This window comes from Mustela nivalis (genome assembly GCF_964662115.1).
Source record: "Mustela nivalis genome assembly, chromosome: 10".
Taxonomy (NCBI): Eukaryota; Metazoa; Chordata; class Mammalia; order Carnivora; family Mustelidae; genus Mustela; species Mustela nivalis.
The window spans coordinates 56,070,678-56,091,588 of record NC_139029.1 but is presented as its reverse complement, the minus strand read 5'-3'; the positions used below and the strand labels follow the sequence as shown (position 1 = coordinate 56,091,588).

Genomic DNA, 20,911 nt, shown 5'->3' with positions numbered 1-20,911 from the left:
ATACTGTATCTAGACTTTGGTGGATTCTCCTTAATTTGTGTAATTTTTTCAAAAGTTACTACATTTAAATGCTACAAAATTATAAAAAGACATAAACAATACATTATAAAAATAGTTTCCTTCCTGGTGCTCCTGGGTGGCTCATTGGTTAAGCTTCCAACTGTTGATCTTAGCTCAGATCTTATCTTAGGATCCTGAGTTCTGGTCCCCCTTTAAAAAAAGTTTACTCTCACTCATCTTTACCCACTCAGTTATCCTTCTTGACAGCAACTGATGTTACCAGTTCCTTGTTTTCTTGTCACCATTGTGACCATTTAGAACATGGTCTTTTTTCCTTTTCTCCTGGAAGATAGAGAAATGAAGAAGGGTAACTATTACTACCTTTTCTAGTATTAAGGGAAAAAATGGGTATTCACAAATTTATATGTTTGGTTTTAAATGTCAGATTTATATCTCAATCTGGACTTCTCCCTGGAGTTCCCAGATTTTATAATCATCTCCACTTGGGAATCTCAGATATTTCAAAATTTGCTTGTTTAAAATGTTGTTATTTTCTACCTTATCCTCTCCCATCTGGCCACCTAGTCATTTATTAAATCATATCATTAATTATCTGTTTGCTCAAGCCTCAGTCATTGGGATCATTTGTCTTACCTCCTTCTCCTAACCATACATATCTAACTAACAGGTTATTTTGAACACCCTACTTTCTGTCTCCACTGATTGGTCTCCACCGCCGCTTTGAGACCAGTTTTTATTATCTTTTCCCTGGAATACTGCACCAACTCATATCTAATTTCTGTGTGCCCCTCCATTCCATTCTGTATATGGTGATAAGGGTGATCTTGAAATGTAATTTGTATGATGTCATGTCCCTGTTTAGATGCTTTCTCCACTTAACAGTAAGCTCATATTTCTTTATTTTTTATTTTTTTAAGATTTTATTTACTTATCAGAGAGAGAGGGGGGAGAGAGCAAGCACAGGCAGACAGAATGGCAGGCAGAGGCAGAGGGAGAAGCAGGCTCCCTGCCGATCAAGGAGCCCGATATGGGACTCGATCCCAGGACGCCGGGATCATGACCTGAGCCGAAGGCAGCTGCTTAACCAACTGAGCCACCCAGGCGTCCCATATTTCTTTATTTTTAAAATATTTTATTTATATGACAGAGAGAGTATGTACAAGCAGGGAGGCCTGTAGGCAGAGGGAGAAGCAGACTTCCCGCTGAGCAAGAATTCCCAGGACCCTGGGACCATGACCTAAGCCAAAGACAGATACTTAACTGAGCCACCCAGGTGTCCCTAAGTTCATATTGCTTACCATAATTATGGAGACCTGCATGATCTGACCCTTGCCTGATTCTCTGATATAATCTTATACAAATCTTTTTTTTCTATGTTCTGGTCATACTTGTTTTCTTTCAGTTCCTTGAATCTGTCAAGTTATTTCTGTTCTCTGTGATGCCTTTCTTCTCATTCTTTGATTTCTTAGTTCTTATTCCTCTTTGAGAGCTCATTTTAAAAATTACCTCATAGAGGGATTTTCCTGCCTGAAGAATTAGGTTATGTCTTTCATTATTATTTTTGGTCTTAGCTTTTTGTTATTTTTCTGAATACCTGTCAGTCTATTTTGTTGCATTTTGTTTTTTTCTCTTTTGTGACTATAAGCTCTGTGAGAACAAGAATTATTTCTAGCTTCTTAATGGTTGAATCTTTAATATCTAGCACTATGCCTAGAACATAGAATGCTCAGTAAATATTTATTAAGTGAGAGTGAATGGGTTTTACCTCCAGGTAAAATTTTGGAAAAATAACAGAACGTTTGAACTTCTTTTTCAATTTTATATTAAAACACAATAATAACTCTAGAATCAAGTAAACTAGATTATGAGAGAAGATTTTAATAACAGTAATATGTGGTTAAATATAGAAATTATATTGACTGACAGGTGTTCTCTCCTGGAAGCAATGCAGTATGACATGAAACCCTTACTGATTACAGCATGGGTCTATGAACACAATAAAAGAGCAAGATAGTTACAGTTATTGAATCACTATGTTATGCACCTGAAGCTAATGTAACATTGTGTGTCAATTATACTTCAATAAAATTTTTGTTTTTAAAAAAGGGCAAGATAGTAAGTATAGGCTAAGCTTGCAGGTTGTACCATCTGTTGCATGAAAGCAGCCATCAGCCATGGATAAAAAATCAGCAAGTGGTTACATTTTGTTAAACCTTATTTATGTCACATCCCTGAATTGGAGGATGAGAATGTGCCTAATATGGGAAACAGAAGGGTGCCTGGGTGGTTCAGTGTTTGGGTGTCAGACTCTTAGTTTCAGCTTGGGTCATGATCTCAGGGTGATGGGTTCAAGCCTCACATCAGGCTCTGTACTGGGCATGGAACCTGCTTGGGATTCTCTCTCCCTCTGGCCTCCCCATCCCTTTCACCCTCTCTCTCTCTCTAAAAGATATATGGGAAACAGATGGTAGGAGCAAGTTTGTGCCCTGCAGCAAGCCTACCCCTTCCTTTTGCCTTTGTTTATTGTTGTCCTTAGGATTATAGCAGTAGGGAAAAAAATTACGCTATTTCTAGTACTTTATTGAATAGAAAAATTCATACCAAACAAGCAAGTGGGCAAGAAAGCCTTTTTAGTACACAGCTAGACTAACCTGGGTGATGATTTTTTAAAATTAAAAAAAATTTTTTTAGTAATCTCTGTACCCAGTGTGAGGCTTGAACTCACATCTTTGTGATCAAGAGTCAGATGCTCTTCTGATTGAGAGACCCAGATGCCACTACCTGGGTGATGATTATTAAGGCAAAATAAGATGTCCGGTACAAAGGCTTTTTTTAAGGAAGAAATCATTAGGAACATGAATAAATATTTGCAATTCTAGCAACTTTACTTATCCCCCACTTATCTTCCATTTATTTATTTTAAATGACTTTATTGTGTATAATTCACATACCATACATTTGATTCTTTTAAACTGTACAGTTAAATGACTTTTGGTGTATTCAAAGTTGTGTAACCATCACCACAATTTAAACAGAAATCCTGTACCCTTTACCTTTCACTTCCAACCCCTCCCACCATTTCCCTTAGCCCTAGATAGCCACTAATCTACTTTCTCTATAGATCTGATTATTCTAGACATTTCATGTAAGTGAGATAAAACAATATGTGGTCTTTATGCCTGGCTTCTTTCACTTAGCACATTGTTTTCAAGGTTCATCCCTGTTGTAACATATATCAAAATTTCACTCCTTTCTATTGCCAAATAATATTCCATTGCATGAAAGTACCACATTTTATTTATATATTCACCAATTAATGGACATTTGAGTTGTTTCTACTTTTTGGTATTATGAATAATGCTGTTATGAACATTTGTATGTAAGTTTTTGTGTGGACATGTTTTATTTTGGGGGGTATATACCTTCTGTTGGATTGTGTGGCAACTCTGTGTTTACCATTTTGAGGAACTGCCACACTCTTTTCCAAAGTGGCTACAGTATTTTACTTTATATGAGGTTATTTCCCTTCTCTTCTTTGCCAACACTTGTGTTCTTTTTTATTATAGCTATCCTAGTGAATATGAAGTGGTATCTAATTGTGGTTTTGACTTGTATTTCCTAATGGCTAATGATTTTGAGCATCTTTTCATGTACTTATTGGCCATTTGTTTATCTTTTTTAGAGAAGAAGCTATTCAGATCCTTTCCTATTTTAAAATTGGGACTTTTAATATTATTTTGTTGTGAGAGCTCTTTATATATTCTGGATATTATTACACATATAATTTGCAAAATATTTTCCCCTCTGAGTTGTCTTTTCACTTTCCTTAAATGCAGCACATTTTAATTTTGATGAAGGTCAGTTTATTTTTGCTTTCATGCTTCTGTGCTGTGTTTTTGGTGTATCTGAGAAATTGTTACCTAATCTGAGGTCACAAAGATTTCCTCATTTTTCCCCCCCCAAGAGTTTTATAGTTTTAGCTCAGACATTTAGGTCCATGGTTTATATTGAATTAATTTTTGTGTGTAAAATGATTGATCCATTAATATATAGATCTGTCTTTATAGAAGACAGATCTGTCTTTATAAAGATCTGTCTCTATACTGTGTTGATTACTATGGTTTTGGACTAAGTTTTGAAATTGGGTGGTGTAAATCTTTCCACTCTGATGTTCTCTTTCAATTTAGATTGGGTACTTTGAATTTTTATATGAATTTTAGGCTCAACTTGTTATTGTCTTCAAAAAAGCCAGGTGGGATTTTTTGAAGGAGACCATTTTGAAATTATAGAGCATTAGGTCATCTTACCAATGTTGAATCCATGAACTCAGATGTCTTTCTGTTTATTCAGGTATTATTTAATTTCTTTCAATGCTGTTTTGTAGTTTTAGGAGTATGTCTTGCACCATTTTCCTTCTCTTTGATTTCCATGCAGCAGCTGTCTCTCAACTCTTTGATTCGCTTTGTTTTATCTAGGGTATTAGAATAGAGTCTCAGAGGAAAATGCTTAAATATCAGCTTATTCTTTCAGCTTCAGAGTTTAGAAGGGGTTTCTGCTGTTCATTTTTTGAACAAATTGAGAGGAAAGTGGGGGCTGATTGTCCTTTCCCATACTAGAGTTGAATAAATCTTCATTTCAGGATGGATGAGCAGAAAAAAAGTCATTTGATGGTCTTTGAAAAATAATTCATTATAAAAGATGTATCATTATAAATATCCTGAAGATACTGTTAAATAAAGTCTTGACAATATAGAAAATTGGATGAAAGATATAAAAATCAATTTGAAAGCAAAGATTAGAGGAAAAGGAGAAAAATGTAAAGAATGAGGGATAAATAGTAGATTTCACGTTATGAGTAGTATGTATTTCCAGAGAATAAAATAGAATAAATAAATCAGAAGCAGTACTCAAAGCTGTAAGTAGGGAAGAAAACATTTTTGATCTAAAATTGGTTCAGACTCCAAAGTCAGAGCTCATACTGTGTTCCAGGGAGAGTCAATGAAAAGAGATTCTTCATATTTTGGTGATATTTTGAAATTTAATGTAGAATTCTACACATATACAAGTAAAGAGCATAGATTGCTATTGAACAAATGAATATTAATTTGCCTCAGACCTCTCCAATATTAGAACATGCTTGCTATTAATATCTTCCAACTGTAGAATTCTTTCTAGGCAGGTATTCATTTGTGGAAACAACAATGTTCTAGAAAATAGAGTAACTACCATGCTGTCATTCCTGAAAAGTATTATTCAAAGAAGTATCCCAGCTCATAAGAGATGAATTTACATGATTAATACAATAAAAGAGAAGTTATATCAGAAAAGGGTTGATAATGAACATTGAAACCAGTTAAATATACCATACATGAAATCTAATAATCATAGCAAATATGATTACAATCTTGAGAGTTAATTTCCAAAAAAAATCTTTCGATTCAAAATTTAGAAGACATGTACATATTCTATAAAGGGTAAGAAAAAGGTTTATAACTACTCATTAAATTAATGAAACAAAAATGGAGATGAGAAATAAAAGTGTGGACTTTCTCATTTTTTGTTAAAGGGAATTGGGGTGCCTGGGTGGCTCAGTTGGTTAAGCATCTGACTCATGATTTCAGCTCAAACCGTGATCTCAGGGTCATTAGATCGAGCCCCACATTGGGTTCCATGCTCAGAGTGGAGTCTGCTGGAGATTTTCTTTCTCTTGCTCTCCCTCTACCCCTCCCCCCGCTCATGTGCTCTTTCTCAAATAAAATCTTATTCTTTTCTTTTCTTTTTTTTTTTTTTAAGATTTCATTCACTCATTTTACAGACAGAGAAGCAGGCAGTGAGAAGGGAGGAAGTAGGCTCCCTGCTGAGCAGAGAGCCCGATGATGCGGGGCTCGATTCCAGGACCCTGGGATCAGGACCTGAGCTGAACGCAGAGGCTTTAACCACTGAGCCACCCAGGCACCTGTCAAATAAAATCTTAAAAAAAAAAAAAAAAGAAAGAAAGAAAAAGGAAATCAAATGTGTGGTTTATTTCTTTACTTTGTTAGATAAATGTAAGTTTAAAAACATTTTTTTAAAAAGATATTAATTTTGCTACAAATAGAATTTAAAATATATGTCTATATTCTGTGTTACTGCAGAAGATAAGTTACATTTTAAAATTCTAAATAAATAAGAATAGATAAGAAAAACAAAAGCACTTACAAAATAGGAGTCTCCCAAAGTCTGTTTATGATAAATAAGACTTTCTCTTTCTGTATCACATTAGTAATGTTCTTGCCATTGTAAGTGAAACTCATTGCAAACTAGCTTATGCCCAAAGGTATTTATTGATTCATATAACTGAAAATGGTAGGGTAGGAGCTAGTATTGGACATGTATGTATCTACAGTTCTTGCAGGTCAGGACTCTTTTTTGGTTGTTGCTTTGTTTTTTAAATAATCTCTTAGCTTTGCTGTTAGAGCTTCCTCCTTTTCTCTTGCAACTGAGCTTTATTTATTTCAGCTTTCAACCTCTGTACTTAACATTTTGTGCTGGAGAATTCTTTGTGGGAGGAAACTGTCCTATGCATTTTAAGGTATTTAGCAGTATCCTTGGCCTCTACTCTCTAGCTGGCATTAGCACCCCCACTCCTCAGTTTTTATAACCAAAAATGTGCTAGGCATTGCTAGCTGTTCTCTTGGTGTAAAATTGTCCTTGATTGAGAACCACTAAACTATGTTGTAGAGAATATTTGGTCCCATACTCATCTTAAAGCACTGTAGTTCTAGCGGTAAAAGACGGTCTTCCCTATGAGTTCTAAGAAAAAAGGAAAGAAAGAAAAGAAAAAACTTTTGGAAAAGAACCTTGACCCAGGTGGTTGTTGTGCCATTTCCTGAAACATTTTCTAGTTGGATATCAAACTGGTTAGGTTTGAGTCATGTGTTCTCCCTGGTTCATGTACTTAGTGTATAAGGTTTGTCATTGAGGGGAAGGAGTAGGGAAAAAATTTCCAAAAATAGTAACCGTGACATCTGTTAGAAGAAAAGGACTTTTAGGAGACACATCTAAAGGAGATGGGAAAAAATGGAAAATTTATTCTTGAGTTAATGATAAAAAAATATGAATGGCAAGATTAATTACTGATAAAATTGAACTTCAGGTAAAAATGACTTAAAAGCACCGAGAAAGTAATTGTGATAGAAGTTATAATCATTAGTGCTAATAAAATTATCTCATCTTTATGCATTAACAGTACCAAAGAATGGAAGGCACAGAATTACAGATTCGGAGAAAAGTTAGCAAGTAAAATAGAAGTAGAATTTCTGCCTATAGTAATAATAGACTAGATGATTAGGACTAGTCTTCCTTTGAAGCAAATAAGAATAAAATATTCAATTTAAGGGTATTGGAGATCTAATGAGGTAGAAGAGAATTACTGGGTCAAGATCTGGCAGAAGATGGAAATCCAAAGATTTGAGCCTTACATTTTAGGTTATTTTGCCTCAGTAGTTTTTGCAAAGCCAAAAGAAGTAGTTAAGAGGCTGAGCAGCACTTTTTATAGCCTCTCTGGGCTAAGAGGACAAAAGATAGAGGTCAGGGCCTACCAAATGTGGGGTATCTCTTAAACACTGCTGTTTGGGCTGTTAACTGAGGAATACGAATGACCAAAAGGTAAATCAGTTCTGATGGAGGCTAGAGCACAGCTTTGAGTCATTTGTGAGGGCCAGAAAAAAAATGTCAGTCCGTGGGTTAATGAAGTGTAGTACCCCCAGCCAACATGCCAAAAGCAAGTGGAAGTATCTGGAGGATTTGTTGCTTAGGCTTCCAAGTTTTTATATAGAGAGCTCATTAAATGCTATATCCAGTATATAATTAAAGATGACCAGCACTTTAAGGAAACTGAACAACATGAGTGAGAACTGGTGGGGAGGGTACCCATCAGAGCTTCATTTTTTGTAATTATTATTAGAGGATTTAAATATAATAGTATTTTTTATATTCTTGGGAGATAAGAGACAAGTTGAATATTATTTAGTTTGAATATTTTATTTTTCAATAAAAATTGAAATCATGTATTTGAAAATGAACTAAATAGAAATTCTCAAATGGAAAATACAAGCTGAAATTCAAAGCTAAATAAATAGGCTTACTAACAGGTTTAGATCCTGAAGAAGACAGAATTCATGATCTTGGAAATAGGTTTGAAGAACATATCTATAATGAAAATGGAAAGGGAAAGAAATTTAAAAAACATAGAAAAGGTGACAAGTTCTACTATAATTGAACCCCCAAAGAGAAGAGAAGAAATGGAACTAAGGCAGTATTTGGAGAGATACTTGCTGAGAGTTTTACAGAACTGTTGAAAGACACTGACTTGGAGATTCAAGAAGTCTGACCCAAGCAGAATTAAAAAAGGACTCCACATTGAAGTGAAATGGCTGATGATATATAGCCAGGAATGTCAACATTAATTTTAGAGGAGGGGTAGAAAGTTCTATGGCTAGGTTTTCATCAAAAAAGGAGACCATAAGACCAATATAGTGCAGGGGAAAAATAACAGCCAGTCAATAATTAGATACTCGGTACAGTGTTCTTCAAGATTAGAAGTTGAACACACATTTACAAATAAGAACCTGAGGGAGATCACTTATCAAACCTCCACAAAGGGTAATCTTGAAGGATATGTTTTGGATAGACGAAAAATGATTGTGATGGAAGGTTAGAATTAAAGGAAGTAATTAATGTAGAGCACAAAAATGGTAAGTAAATCTAAATGAATGTTGACTCTTTAAGAGAAAAATACAAACTTGTAGAACTAGATAACGGTCTGAAGGAAGATACCTAGCTCCCTAAAAAAGTCTGAGCTATTTGGAAAATTGAAGTTTGTCTTTTTGGAAAATGGTCTTATACCGATAGCTTGGTACCTAATGAAGTTTACTTAAGTAGTATTGTGAGCAAAACCTCTTTTCTGGGGACATGCTTCAATGTATGATTATTAACAAAGTTTGCATATCTCAACTGGAATTCGTTTTGAGATGTGAAAACTGCCTAGAAGCTAAGGGAAATTTTATTTTGGAAAATCATAATGTGAATTATGTCCCCAAATCTTCTTATTGTTTTTGTTGTTCTAATATTAAGATGAAGAAATTGATTGTAGCTCAGGTTTTTGTTTTGTGAAATTATTTACAGAGAAAATATAAGTTTAATGAATTTATTAAACTCCTAAATTTTGCACAAAAATTGTATTTACAGCCAACAATTCATATTCCATTGTGCTTGTATTGAGCAAAAGATTTTGTGTGTGTGTGTTTACCATTTTGGTAGTTTTGTCAAGCTAAGAGATTGGTGTAGATCATATATAAGGTTTTTAAATCATAGTCATATCTTGTTTTATCCTGTATTTGATTTTTTGGTAAGTGTGCAGCTTTTATTGACAAAAATTGTTCATGTGGTACCTTCTGTAAAAATGCTAATATCTGAAAATTAGTATACATAAATTTATTCAGTAACTTTATTTTAAAATACTACTGTTGGGGCGCCTGTGTGGCTCAATGGGTTAAGCCTCTGCCTTTGGCTCAGGTCATGATCCTGGGTCCTGGGATCGAGCCCCACATTGGGCTCTCTGCTCAGCATAGAGCCTGCTTCTCCCTCTCCTGCCTGCTGCTTCACCTACTTGTACTCTCTATCTCTGTGTCAAATAAATAAAACCTTTAAAAAAATTATCTTCTGTTATTTAAAAAAAATTACTGTAGGTTTGCTTTCTTTTATAATCAAGATGTTTTTAGGCTAATGAGGTGGCTTAGGATGTCATTTTGAAATTAAATTAATCATTATATAGCAACTAATAGGCTATAGTCCAAACTTCATAGCATAGCTTCTAATCATCATTATCTTTTGCTCATCTTTCCAATTTCATTATTTACTATTCTCTTTACTGCCACTAGTATAAAATAAAAATTTGCTTCCTAAATATAAACTATTATTGCATTTGAATTTAATTTGGGGGTATTGTTTTTGACATGGAATACTAGTCATTGTTGCTTTGTTTGCCTTTAAATTTCTAATCCATTTTTCAAGACTCATTCCAATCTATCCCTCTTCAATAGTTAATTGTATTTGTACAGGCAAAATTAGGAGCTATATTTTGTGTTCCATTATCATGCTATACTCTCTTCTGATAAATAAGAATAGCAGTTATTTATTTTCATATAAGACTTCTGAACAAATTGAGGACTGCGATTAGGTCTTTTTTGGTATCTGTCCCCAAAGATGAGTATATAGTAGGTATTTAAATTGCTGAATGAACAAAGAATGATATGATAAAGAAATTAGAAACAAAGGAGTCTATGAAATCTATTGGGAGAAGAAACCTCAAAAGCAAACTGAGTATCCTTTTTAGGTGAGCGTTGAAGAGCGAGGAATAAAATACGTTGTGGTTAGAAACCATGGCATGTTCTCTTTCTTTGAATTTGCCTATAAGGAAGATCATTTTGCAGTCACATTATTTTTGTTTCAAATCTGTCAGTGAAATTTCTGAAGGAAATAAAACCACCTTTAAATAAAATTTCCAATGTTTTTATACTAATATAATTTTTCTTTAATTTTAGGAAACACTCCTTTACATCTTGCTGTGATGTTAGGAAATAAAGGTTAGTAAATATTTCCTTTCTTATGTTTAACTTCACTCATGTAATTTCAGATTTAGTTAAAATTTTTAAATTTTGTTTTTTGAGTTTTTCAAAATCTACCTGATTATTTTATTGGCTAATTGAGTTAGGACTCAGTATATTAAAATTAATATTTTCTCATTTTCCGTAGTTTAACTTAAGAGTTAGTGGAAATCCTGTACTAATTTTATGCTTTTTGAAACTATGTTTTTTTCTTATTTTATTATTTTATCAAGTAAGTATTTATAATTTCCAACTATTAAGATTTATTAACTATTGTAATCCTTTTAATATTCAAAGAGTTTATAAGATTTTTAATAAGGATTATTTTATATATCTAAACTCAGAAGACTAACCTTTTTTATGTAAGATGGAACTTGTATATTCTTTAATTTAAAAAAACCTTCATCGACAGATGATTTAGAAGATTTACTTAAAAAGAAAAGATTTTATTTATTTATTTGAGAGAGAGAGAGGGAGAGCATGAGTGGTGAGGGGGCAGAGGCAAAGGGAGAGGGAGAAGTAGACCCACTGAGCCGGGAGCCCAGATGCAAGCCTGATCCCAGGATCCTGAGATCATGACCTGAGCATAAGGCAGGTGGCTAACTTACTGAACCACCAAGGTGCCCCTAAAAGATTTACTTTTTATGGCTATCCCTAGAAGTAATAAAATCTTCCCAGTGATCCTGGAAAGGGAGGATTTCAGGTAGTGGATCGGCAACATTTTGATGCTGGATTTTTAAATTTTAGATGTGTTTGATAAAAATTTTTAAAAACATATAGTCTTAAATTTTTAAAAAGGGTATTGAAGTTTTGTTAACACTTTTCTTTCTGTTGATCTAGAAGTATCATTATGGAACATCTGTTATTGTTACATGGTATAACACTTTTGGTGTAAACATTTGACCTGAATGTATGCAGATCCCAGGAGTGTAACCAGAACTTGCTTTGTTGAGAAACAAAATTCTTTTGTTAGTTTTTTTTTTTTCCATTAGTTTGGTTTTTAAGTTTATATGCTTAAGCATGTGATCTACAGACTGATTTAATTTTGATTTTAATTCTATATAAATTGGTGACTCAAATTTTTTTAGTTCTTTTTTAAAATTTAGTTATACTTTTTTTTTTAATTTTTAATTTTTTATAAACATGTATTTTTATCCCCAGGGGTACAAGTCTGTGAATCAGCACTCACCAAAGCACATACCCTCCCCAGTGTCCATAACCCCACCCCCCCTTCTTTCAACCCCCCTCCCCCTAGCAACCCTCAGTTTGTTTTGTAAGATTAAGAGTCACTTATGGTTTGTCTAGTTATACTTTTTTTTATACCTTCTTGCAAGGAACACTCACTGAGTAACTTCTAAGTAAACAGAGATTTATTAAGTGGCTACATATTATAGAAACTCAAGAAATGAGGACTGATTATATCTCAGGAAGAGAAATGACCAGGACTATATGAGAAATCAGGCTTCCCGCCCCTGCCACATCTCTCTCTATGTACCTGCTTACCTACTATATGTCTATCTCCTATGGTGTGTCTGCTTTTTTTTATATATGTGTAAATTACATTTATTATATATAATGCTAAGAGGAAGACAAAGCAAATGTGATAAAATGTTAACAACTGTTGAAACTCAGTATGGAGTATTTGAGTGTTTATTGTGATCATCTTTCTATTTTTCTTTTTATTTGAAATTTTTTATAATAGAGTATTGAAAGAAAAACAGAAATGGCATTGTTGGGGCGCCTGGGTGGTTTAGTGAGTTAAGCCTCTGCTTTTGGCTTGGGTCATGATTTCAGGGTCCTGGGATCGAGCCCCGCATTGGGCTTTCTGCTCAGCAGGAAGCCTGCTTCCCCCCCTCTCTCTGCCTGCCTCTCTGCCTACTTGTGATCTCTGTCAAATAAATAAATAAAACCTTAAAAAAAAAAAGAAATGGCATTGTTATGTTTTATCATAGGTTTACTTTAGCCTGTCTAAATCATATTTCATAGAACATTAGTTTTATGGCATACTGATAAATATTTAGAGGAAAATAGTAATTTCAGGTCAAATCAATTTGGAAAATAGTGGGTTAATATGTATTAAGCAGTTTTTTTATTGTGGACTTTCTTAGAACTTTAATATGCTAATATGCATTGTGACCTTCTAAGATGGGACAGGTGGTGGATACATAGTCGTTGTTCCCCAAAGTTATTTGATTTTTTTTTTCCACATGTATCTTGAGAGACTAGAATTCTGTGGAATGTATTTTTGCAGAACACTTAGTTAGATGATTCAGGGTCTGAAAATAATATTCACTTTTTCTGAGTCCTTTTCATCTAGAGTAGGTACTATAGATAATATGCTGATCCATTTACATTTTCTTTAGTTGCATATACTCTTTTGTTTTTTTCTTTATGGCGTTTAATATTTTTGAGATTTGCTTAAACAGGAGCAATACTGAAATGTGCAGTGGAAGATAAAACATCTACTTTATTAATTCTATAAATTAATTTTGCATTGTACCACTCTTCAGTCTATGGCAATCCATTCTCTTTTATCTTCTTCCTTAGAGATAAATATGCTATACCTTTACTGATATCATTGTTGAAGAAAAACTTGCTATTTGTATGCTTGTTTGTAAACACAGGAAAAGGACAAATAGTATTTGTTGATTGACTTAAAGAGGGATATCCTACGACTTTTGCAGTATTACCTATTTTTTCAACATTAAAGTCTGATTTTTTTCCTGAAATTCTGGGTCTGTTGACCATGTTGGCCTTCTAGTCTGGGAAGTTGTTGAATTATGGATTTGAATTGAAGTGGAAAGAGAATTATACCTAAAGAAGATTTCAGGAATCTTTAGAAGATGAAATAGAAAAGTAATCTTTATTTCTTTATTTCTTACCCTTTTGGTTGGACATCAAAGAAAGGTTCATCAAACCAGTTGCTGCACCTTTTAGTATTTGTGCTGCCGAAGCGAGCACAGTGCTGCACCTTTTAATTCATTCTTCTGGATCTGCAGTTTTTAACTTTTTTTCCCTAAGATAACTCTAGAGTTAATATGATTTCTTACTCTCATTAGAGTCTTTCTCTGGATGTTCTTCTTTCTTTGCATTGTCCTATTTATCCTATTCTCTCTCTTTATATTTTATTATCTTTATAGCTCTTGCTTCTTTGTATGTGATTTCTGTTCTTCATAACTTCATTTTATTCAGTTTCCTCAGGTCCTAACTTCTTTGTGGCTCATTTATGCATTTTTTAAGCCTTAGTGCCTTGTTGTTAACTATCTTGTTTTTTTATTACTCACTGTTAAAATTACTGGGCAAGGGATTTGATTGATCCTGCCTTTTCTTTTTTTAATGTATCAGAATATGTCATAGGTGACTGGAATATTTATGATTATCTGACTTTTTTAAGTTACTCATTTCTACATTGGTTGAATTGTGATGGGTAGCCATTCAGGCTTTATGGCGTATTAGAAAACATAGCTGACATGTCTAGCATATGTATAAGTCATACCTTATGCCTTAGTTTATATAACTGGAATATTGCTTTAAATTGTCCATCTTTTTAATAATTTTAAATTAAAAATTTTAAATGATTTTAGGCTATTAATATATACATACCAAAACAATAGAAATAAAACAGCACAAAGATATAGAAAAGTATCATCTCTTCTACTTTTTTCCCTGATGTAATTAACATTAATAGCCTAGTGGTATCCTTGTACCCCTTTCTCCTTACTTATATCACATAGGGGCTTAGTTTGTTTTTACTGAAGTTGAATCACCATACACAGTACTTTGCGATATTTTTTTTTCATGCAGAAGTTTATCATGAAATAGTTCTGTAAGTCTGTAGATACCTATCCACGTTTATGTTGCCCTAACTTCGTTATATGTACACACATCTATAGCTACTCACATAAAACCCCGTGATCCTAGGTTTCTTGGAGAATCCATTTTATTTATTTAAAAATATTCTTTTTAGCTGGGCTGTCATCCTTTTTCCTTGTTAACCTCCTTTTTCTTTTTCAAAAATTCCAATTAGTTAACATACAGTGTAATACTAGCTTTAGTTGTAGAATTTAGCGATATGATCACTTACATACAATACCCAGTACTCATTGCAAGTGTCCTCCTTAATACCCACCACCATTTAAACCATCCCATTGCCCACTTCCCTTCCAGTAACCATCAGTTTGTTCTCTGTAGTTGAGAGTCTATTACCTGCTTTGCCTCACTGTCCCACCCCACCCCCCAAGTTCATCTGTTTCCTTCTTAAATTCCACATAAGTGAAGTCATATGGTACTTGTCTTTCTCTGACTTATTTCACTGAGCATAATATGCTCTAGCTCCATCTACATCATTGCAAAATGGCAAGATTTCATTCTTTCTGATGACTGAGTAATATTCCTCTGTGTGTGTGTCTGTGTGTGTGTAGCACACCTCTACTTTATCCATTTATTGCCCAGTGCGCGTTTGGGGTCTTTCCATAATTTGGCGCATGTACTCCTTCAGGGTGCATATACTCCTTCAAATTAGTGTTTTTGTTTCCTTTGGGTAAATACCTAATGGTTCAATTACTGGATCATAGGGTAATACTGTTTTTAACTGTCTGAGGAAACTCCATACAGTTTCCTATTGTTTTTTTCCTGTGTTGTTAATTTTAGCCACTCTGACAGGTCCGAGATGACATCTTATTATAGTTTTGAGTTGTATCTCCCTGATGTTGAGTGATATTGAGCATCTTTTCCTCTGTCTGTTGGCCATCTGGATGTCTTCTTTGAGAAAATGTCCATTCATGTCTTCTGCCATTTTTTAACTGTATTATTTTTTTGGTTGTCAAAGTTTTATATGTTTTTTATATACTTTGGATACCAACCCTTTATCAGAAACGTCATTTGCAAATATATTCTCCCAGTCCATATAGGTTATCTTTTAGTTCTGTTGGTGGTTTCCTTTGCTTTGCAGAAGCTTTTCATTTTGATCAAGTTAGCAGTTCATTTTTACTTTTGTTTTCCTTGCCTCAGGAGACATATCTAGAAAGAAGTCACCAGCTGATGTCCAGCGGATTGCTACCTGTGTAGGATTTTGTTGGTTTCAGGTCTCACAGTTAGGTCTTTCATGCATTTTGAATTTTCTTTTTTTTTAATATGGTGGAAGAAGTTGGTCCAATTTCATTGTATATTGCTGTCCAGTTTTCCCAACGCCATTTGTTGAAGAGACTTTTTTCATTGGATATTCTTTACTGCTTTGTTGAAGATTAGTTGACCATATAGTTGTGGTTCTATTTCTGGGTTTTGGATTCTGTTTCATTGATCTATGTGTCTGTTTTTGTGCCAGTACCATACTGTTTTGATCACTGCAGCTTGGTAATATAACTTGAGGTCTGGAATTGTGAAGCCTTCAGCTTCGCTATTCTTTCTCAGTGTTGTTTTGACTATTTGGGGCCCTTTGTGGTTCCATACAGATTTTAGGATCGTTTGTTCTAGCTCTGTGAAAAATGCTGTTGGTATTTTGATAGGCATTGCATTAAATGTGTAGATGGCTTTGGGTGGTATAGACATTTTAACAATATATGTTCTTCCTATCCATGAAGATGGAATGTTTTTCTGTTTCTTTGTGTCATCTTCAATTTCTTTCCTCAGTGTATTATAGTTTTTAAAGTAGAGGTCTTTGACCTCTTTGGTTGGATTTATTCCTAGCTGTTTTTCAGTGCAATTGTAAATGGGATTGATTGGTTCCTTGATTTCTCTTTCTGCTGCTTCATTATTGGTGTATAGAAATGCAGCAGTTTTCTGTACATTGAGTTTGTATCCTGAGACTACTTAAAGCCTGTATGAGTTCTAGCAATTTTTGGGTGGAGTCTTTTGAGTTTTCTATGTAGAGTATCATGTCTGCTGCCAATATGGAAAGTTTGACTTCTTTCTTGCTGATTTTGGATGCCTTTTATTCTTTTTTGTGGTCTGATTGCTGAGGTGAAGGCTTCCAGTACTATGTTAAATAACTGGTGAAATTGGACATCCCTGACTTGTTCTTGACGGTGGAGGGAAAGCTCTCAGTTTTTTCCCATTGAGAATATTAACTATGGTTTTTTCATATATGATCTTTATAGTTTTTATTATTATGGACTTGTTATCTCTAAACCCACTTTATTGAGGGTTTTTATCATGAATGGATGTTATACTTTGTCGAATGATTTTTCTGCATCTATTGAGAGGATCATATGGTTCTTATCCTTTCTTTATTAATCTGCTGTATCACATTGATTGAGTCATTGTTGCAAACCATGAGTAAATCCCACTTAATTATGGTGAATGATTTTTTTAATGTATTTTTGAATTCAGTTTGCTAGTATTATACTGAGAATTTTTGCATCCATGTTCATCAGGGATATTGACCTGTAGTTCTCTTTTTTAAATGAAGTCTTTATCTGGTTTTAGAATTGGGATTATGCTGGACTCATAGAATAAGTTTGAAAGTTTTCCTTCTGTTTCTATTTTTTGGAATAGATTGAGAAGAATTGGTATTAACTCTTCTTCGAATGTTCAGTAGAACTCCCCTGGGAAGCCATCTGGTCCTGGACTTTGTTGGGAGACTTTTGATTACTGATTCAATTTCTTCACTGGTTAATGGTCCATTCAAATTTTCTGTTTCTTATTGCTTGAATTTTAGTAGTTCATATGTTTCTAGGAATTTATTTCTTCCAGAATGATTTTTTTGACATATAATTTTTCATAGTATTCTGTTATAATTGCTTGTATTTCTGTGGCATTGGTTGTTATTTCTCACTTCTTATTTTCTTATTTCTTATTGCTTATAAATTTATTTATTTGGGTCCTTTCTCTTTTCTTTTTAATATGGCTGGCTAGGTGTTTATCAATTTTATTAATTTTTTCAGAGAACCAGGTCCTGGATTCATTGATCTGGTCTACTTTTTTTTGTTTGTTTGTTTTTAGTTTCTGTATCATTTTCCCACTCAAATCTTTATTATTTCCCTTCCTCTGCTGGCTCTAGGCTTTGCTTTGTTTGTTGTTCTTTTTCTAGCTCTCTGAGGTCTAAAGTTAGGTTGTTTATTTGAGATTTTTCTTGCCTCTTGAGTTAGGCCTGTATTGCTATATACTTTCCTCTTATGGCTGCTTTTGCTTTTACCCAAATGTTTTGGATCATTGTGCTTTCATTTTTATTTGTTCCCTTGTATTTTTTTTTTTAATTTCTCCTTTAATTTTCTGGTTGACCCATTCAGTCTGTAGTAGCACTTTCCATGTATTTGTGGACTTCCCAAGTTTTTACTTGTGGTTGACTTGAAGTTTGATAGTGTTTTGGCCAGAAAAGATGCATAGTATGATCTCAACCTTTTCTTTTTTCTTTTTTTTATTTTTAATAATTTAAAAAATTTTTAATAAACATATAATGTATTATTAGCCCCAGGGGTACAGGTCTGTGCATCGCCAGGTTACAGCACTCACCATAGCACATACCCTCCCCAATGTCCATAACCTCACCACCCTCTCCCTACACTCCTCCCTCTGGCCACAGTTTGTTTTGGGACATTAAGAGTCTCTTATGGTTTGTCTACCTCCCGAACCCATCTTGTTTCATTTATTCTTTTCCTACCCCCAACAAACCCCCCATGTTGCATCTCCACTTCCTTATATCAGGGAGATCATATGATAGTTGCCTTTCTCCAATTGACTTATTTTGCTAAGCATAATACCCTCTAGTTTCATCCACGTTGTCACAAATGGCAAGATTTCATTTTTTGATGGCTGCATAGTATTCCATTGTATATATACACCACATCTTCTTTATCCATTCAAAGAGTCCCCTTTAGTATTTTTTGCAGGGCAAAAAAGTCCTTTAGCTTTTCACAAAGTCCTCTAGCTTTTATTCATCTGGAGAACTCTTCATTTCTCCTATTCTGAATGGCTGTGACCTTTTCTTGTTTTTTCTTTTGGGATGAATTCCTCCATCTTGGCATTTTGTATAGGTCTCTGTCTTCTCTGTGTTAGAAAATCCTGTTATGCTTCCTGTTCCTGTGAGTAATGGCTTTATGAAGAAGAGGTCATATAATGTCCAGGGTCTGGCACTTGAGGAAGTGCCTCTGGTGTGTGCTGCCTGTACTCTGCTGCTTGTTTTCACTGCCCTTTCCCTCAGGTCAGTCCTCTACAGAGGCTCTCTTTGCCTCCAGTGGACAGTGTCTAGACTTTGGCCAGAGTGGGATGAGTTTTAACTAGGTGTGCTCTGGTCTGATTGTTAAATAAGACCTGATGCTATTTCCACTAGAGTTGAAGCTTTGCAGAACTCTATGGTCAATAAATGTGGTGTGTGTGGGAGTTTGTGCTGGTCTTCCTGGGAGAGGGGTCTGCTCGCTGGTCATTGGGCACACTTGCTTGAGAAAAGCAGCACCAGCAGAGCAGATGGGGCAGGAGCTGGTGTAAACATATTAGGTAGGCAGTGTTGGTGCTGTGCTGTTTTCTGAAGTTGGTTTCTGCTGAGGGACCTGGGAGGGAAATGGCTCCAGCCAACTCCTTTGTCCCGGGAGAGGGGAGTCCATGCCTGCTGCTCTCAGGTAATCTTCCCAGAAACGCAAAATATTTCCGCTCATATTTCCTAGCCATTTTTGCGATCCCTGTTTTCATATTACCTGTGTCCAGTTTGCTTGTCTGCCTAGAGCAGCACTATTCAGTTTGGGCTCTATCACAGTCAAGCCTGCTTACTTTTAAGATTTTAAGAGAGCATGCTGACATGAGTGGGGAGAGGGGCAGAAGGGGAGGGAGAGGTAGAGAATCTCAAGCCAAGTTCTCACTGAGTGCAAACCTGATTTAGGCTCAATCCCAGGATCTGGAGATCATAACCTGAGTTGAAGCCAGGAGTTGGATGAGCCATCCAGGTGCTCCCAGGTCTGCTTACTTTTAAAACTTAAGACTTTAGGGACCTTGTTGCTGCCCTGGGCCCGACGCAGATTTGACCCAGAAGGGCGGTGGTGCCAGTGTTAGAGGTGTGGTATTTGGAGCAAAGCATGCTAAACAGCTAGTTTCCAGTGTCTGGATTAGCCTCTGCACTTACACTGAGGGACAGGGGAATGAAATAGTGCCCATGGGCTCTTGTCCACAGAGAGACACTGCCATCACAGATGCACTCCAGGAAGAGTAAACGGTCTCCCTCCATGTATCGTAGGTGATCCTCAGATTGTGCTATCTTCCCAGGGGTGGCATGCCTGCCTTCTCTCCAGCAGTAGGGCAGTACCCTCAGGTCTTTATGCCAGCGAAGGCCAGGACTTCTAAAACTCCAGTCTTTGAGTCCTGCTGGTTGCAAAACCTCATGAGAATCAGCCCCTCTCATTTTCCCAGCCAATGGCTTTGGGGAAGTGTTCTTCTTGTGCTTATCCCTGTGTGCTCCACTCTCTCACATTTCTCCATAACCAGGGCTATTTCCCCTCCCCAGCACCCACAATCCTTTTCTCTCTCAAACCACTTCTCTGCACTTCCCACCTTCCTTTAGCGCTCAAAGCGAGAATCATCCCAGTAGACCAACGAGCCGCCCCACTTCCCACCTTCCTTGTTGTGGCCTTTTCTCTCCATTTAGTTGTGCAGTTTGTTCTATCAATCCTCAGGTCGAGTTCTTGGGTATTCAGAATGATTTCATGATCACAATGAACATTCTAATACTCTACCTAGGTTCAGTAGTTATTAACATTTTATCATATTTGCTTTGTTTTTCTCTTAGTGTTACATATATTATTTTCACTGTATCATTTGAAAGTTAGATGTAGACATCATGACATTTTACCACCAAGTACCTTAGCATGCATCTCTAAGAATAAGGACATTCTCTTTCATAACCACAGTATCATTATCATACTTTAAAAAAAAAAAGATTTTACTTATTTATTTGACAGAGAGAGCACAAGCAGGGGGAGAGGAAGGCAGAGGGAGAGGGAGAAACAGGCTTGGTGCTAAGCAGGAGCCCAACATGGGCTCCATCTAGGACCCTGGACCCTGACCTGAACTGAAGGCAGATGCTTAGCCACCTGAGCTATCCAGGCACCTCTATCATTATCACACTTACGAAAATTAATAATATTGTTATAATCCCTAATATTGAATCCATATTTTAATTTTTCCAGTTGTTCCAAAAATTTCTTTTATATGTACTTTATATTGAATCAATATACTCATTTGCATTTGGTTGTTATGTCACTTTATTTTAATCTAGAAAAGTTTACCTGCTTTTTCTTTTTCCTTTGTACTTCACTTTTTGA

At 35.2% G+C, this 20,911-nt stretch overlaps 1 protein-coding gene across 2 annotated transcripts in view; it reads left to right on the top strand.

The window, feature by feature from the left end:
- Positions 1-20,911, top strand: part of ANKRD13C (ankyrin repeat domain 13C) — a 98,350-nt gene that overhangs the window by 11,826 nt on the left and 65,613 nt on the right. For both annotated transcript variants that reach the window (XM_082686462.1, XM_082686463.1), the window contains exon 2: positions 10,605-10,646. In XM_082686462.1, the coding sequence (XP_082542588.1) occupies positions 10,605-10,646 (42 nt within the window). The remainder of the gene's footprint in view (positions 1-10,604; positions 10,647-20,911) is intronic.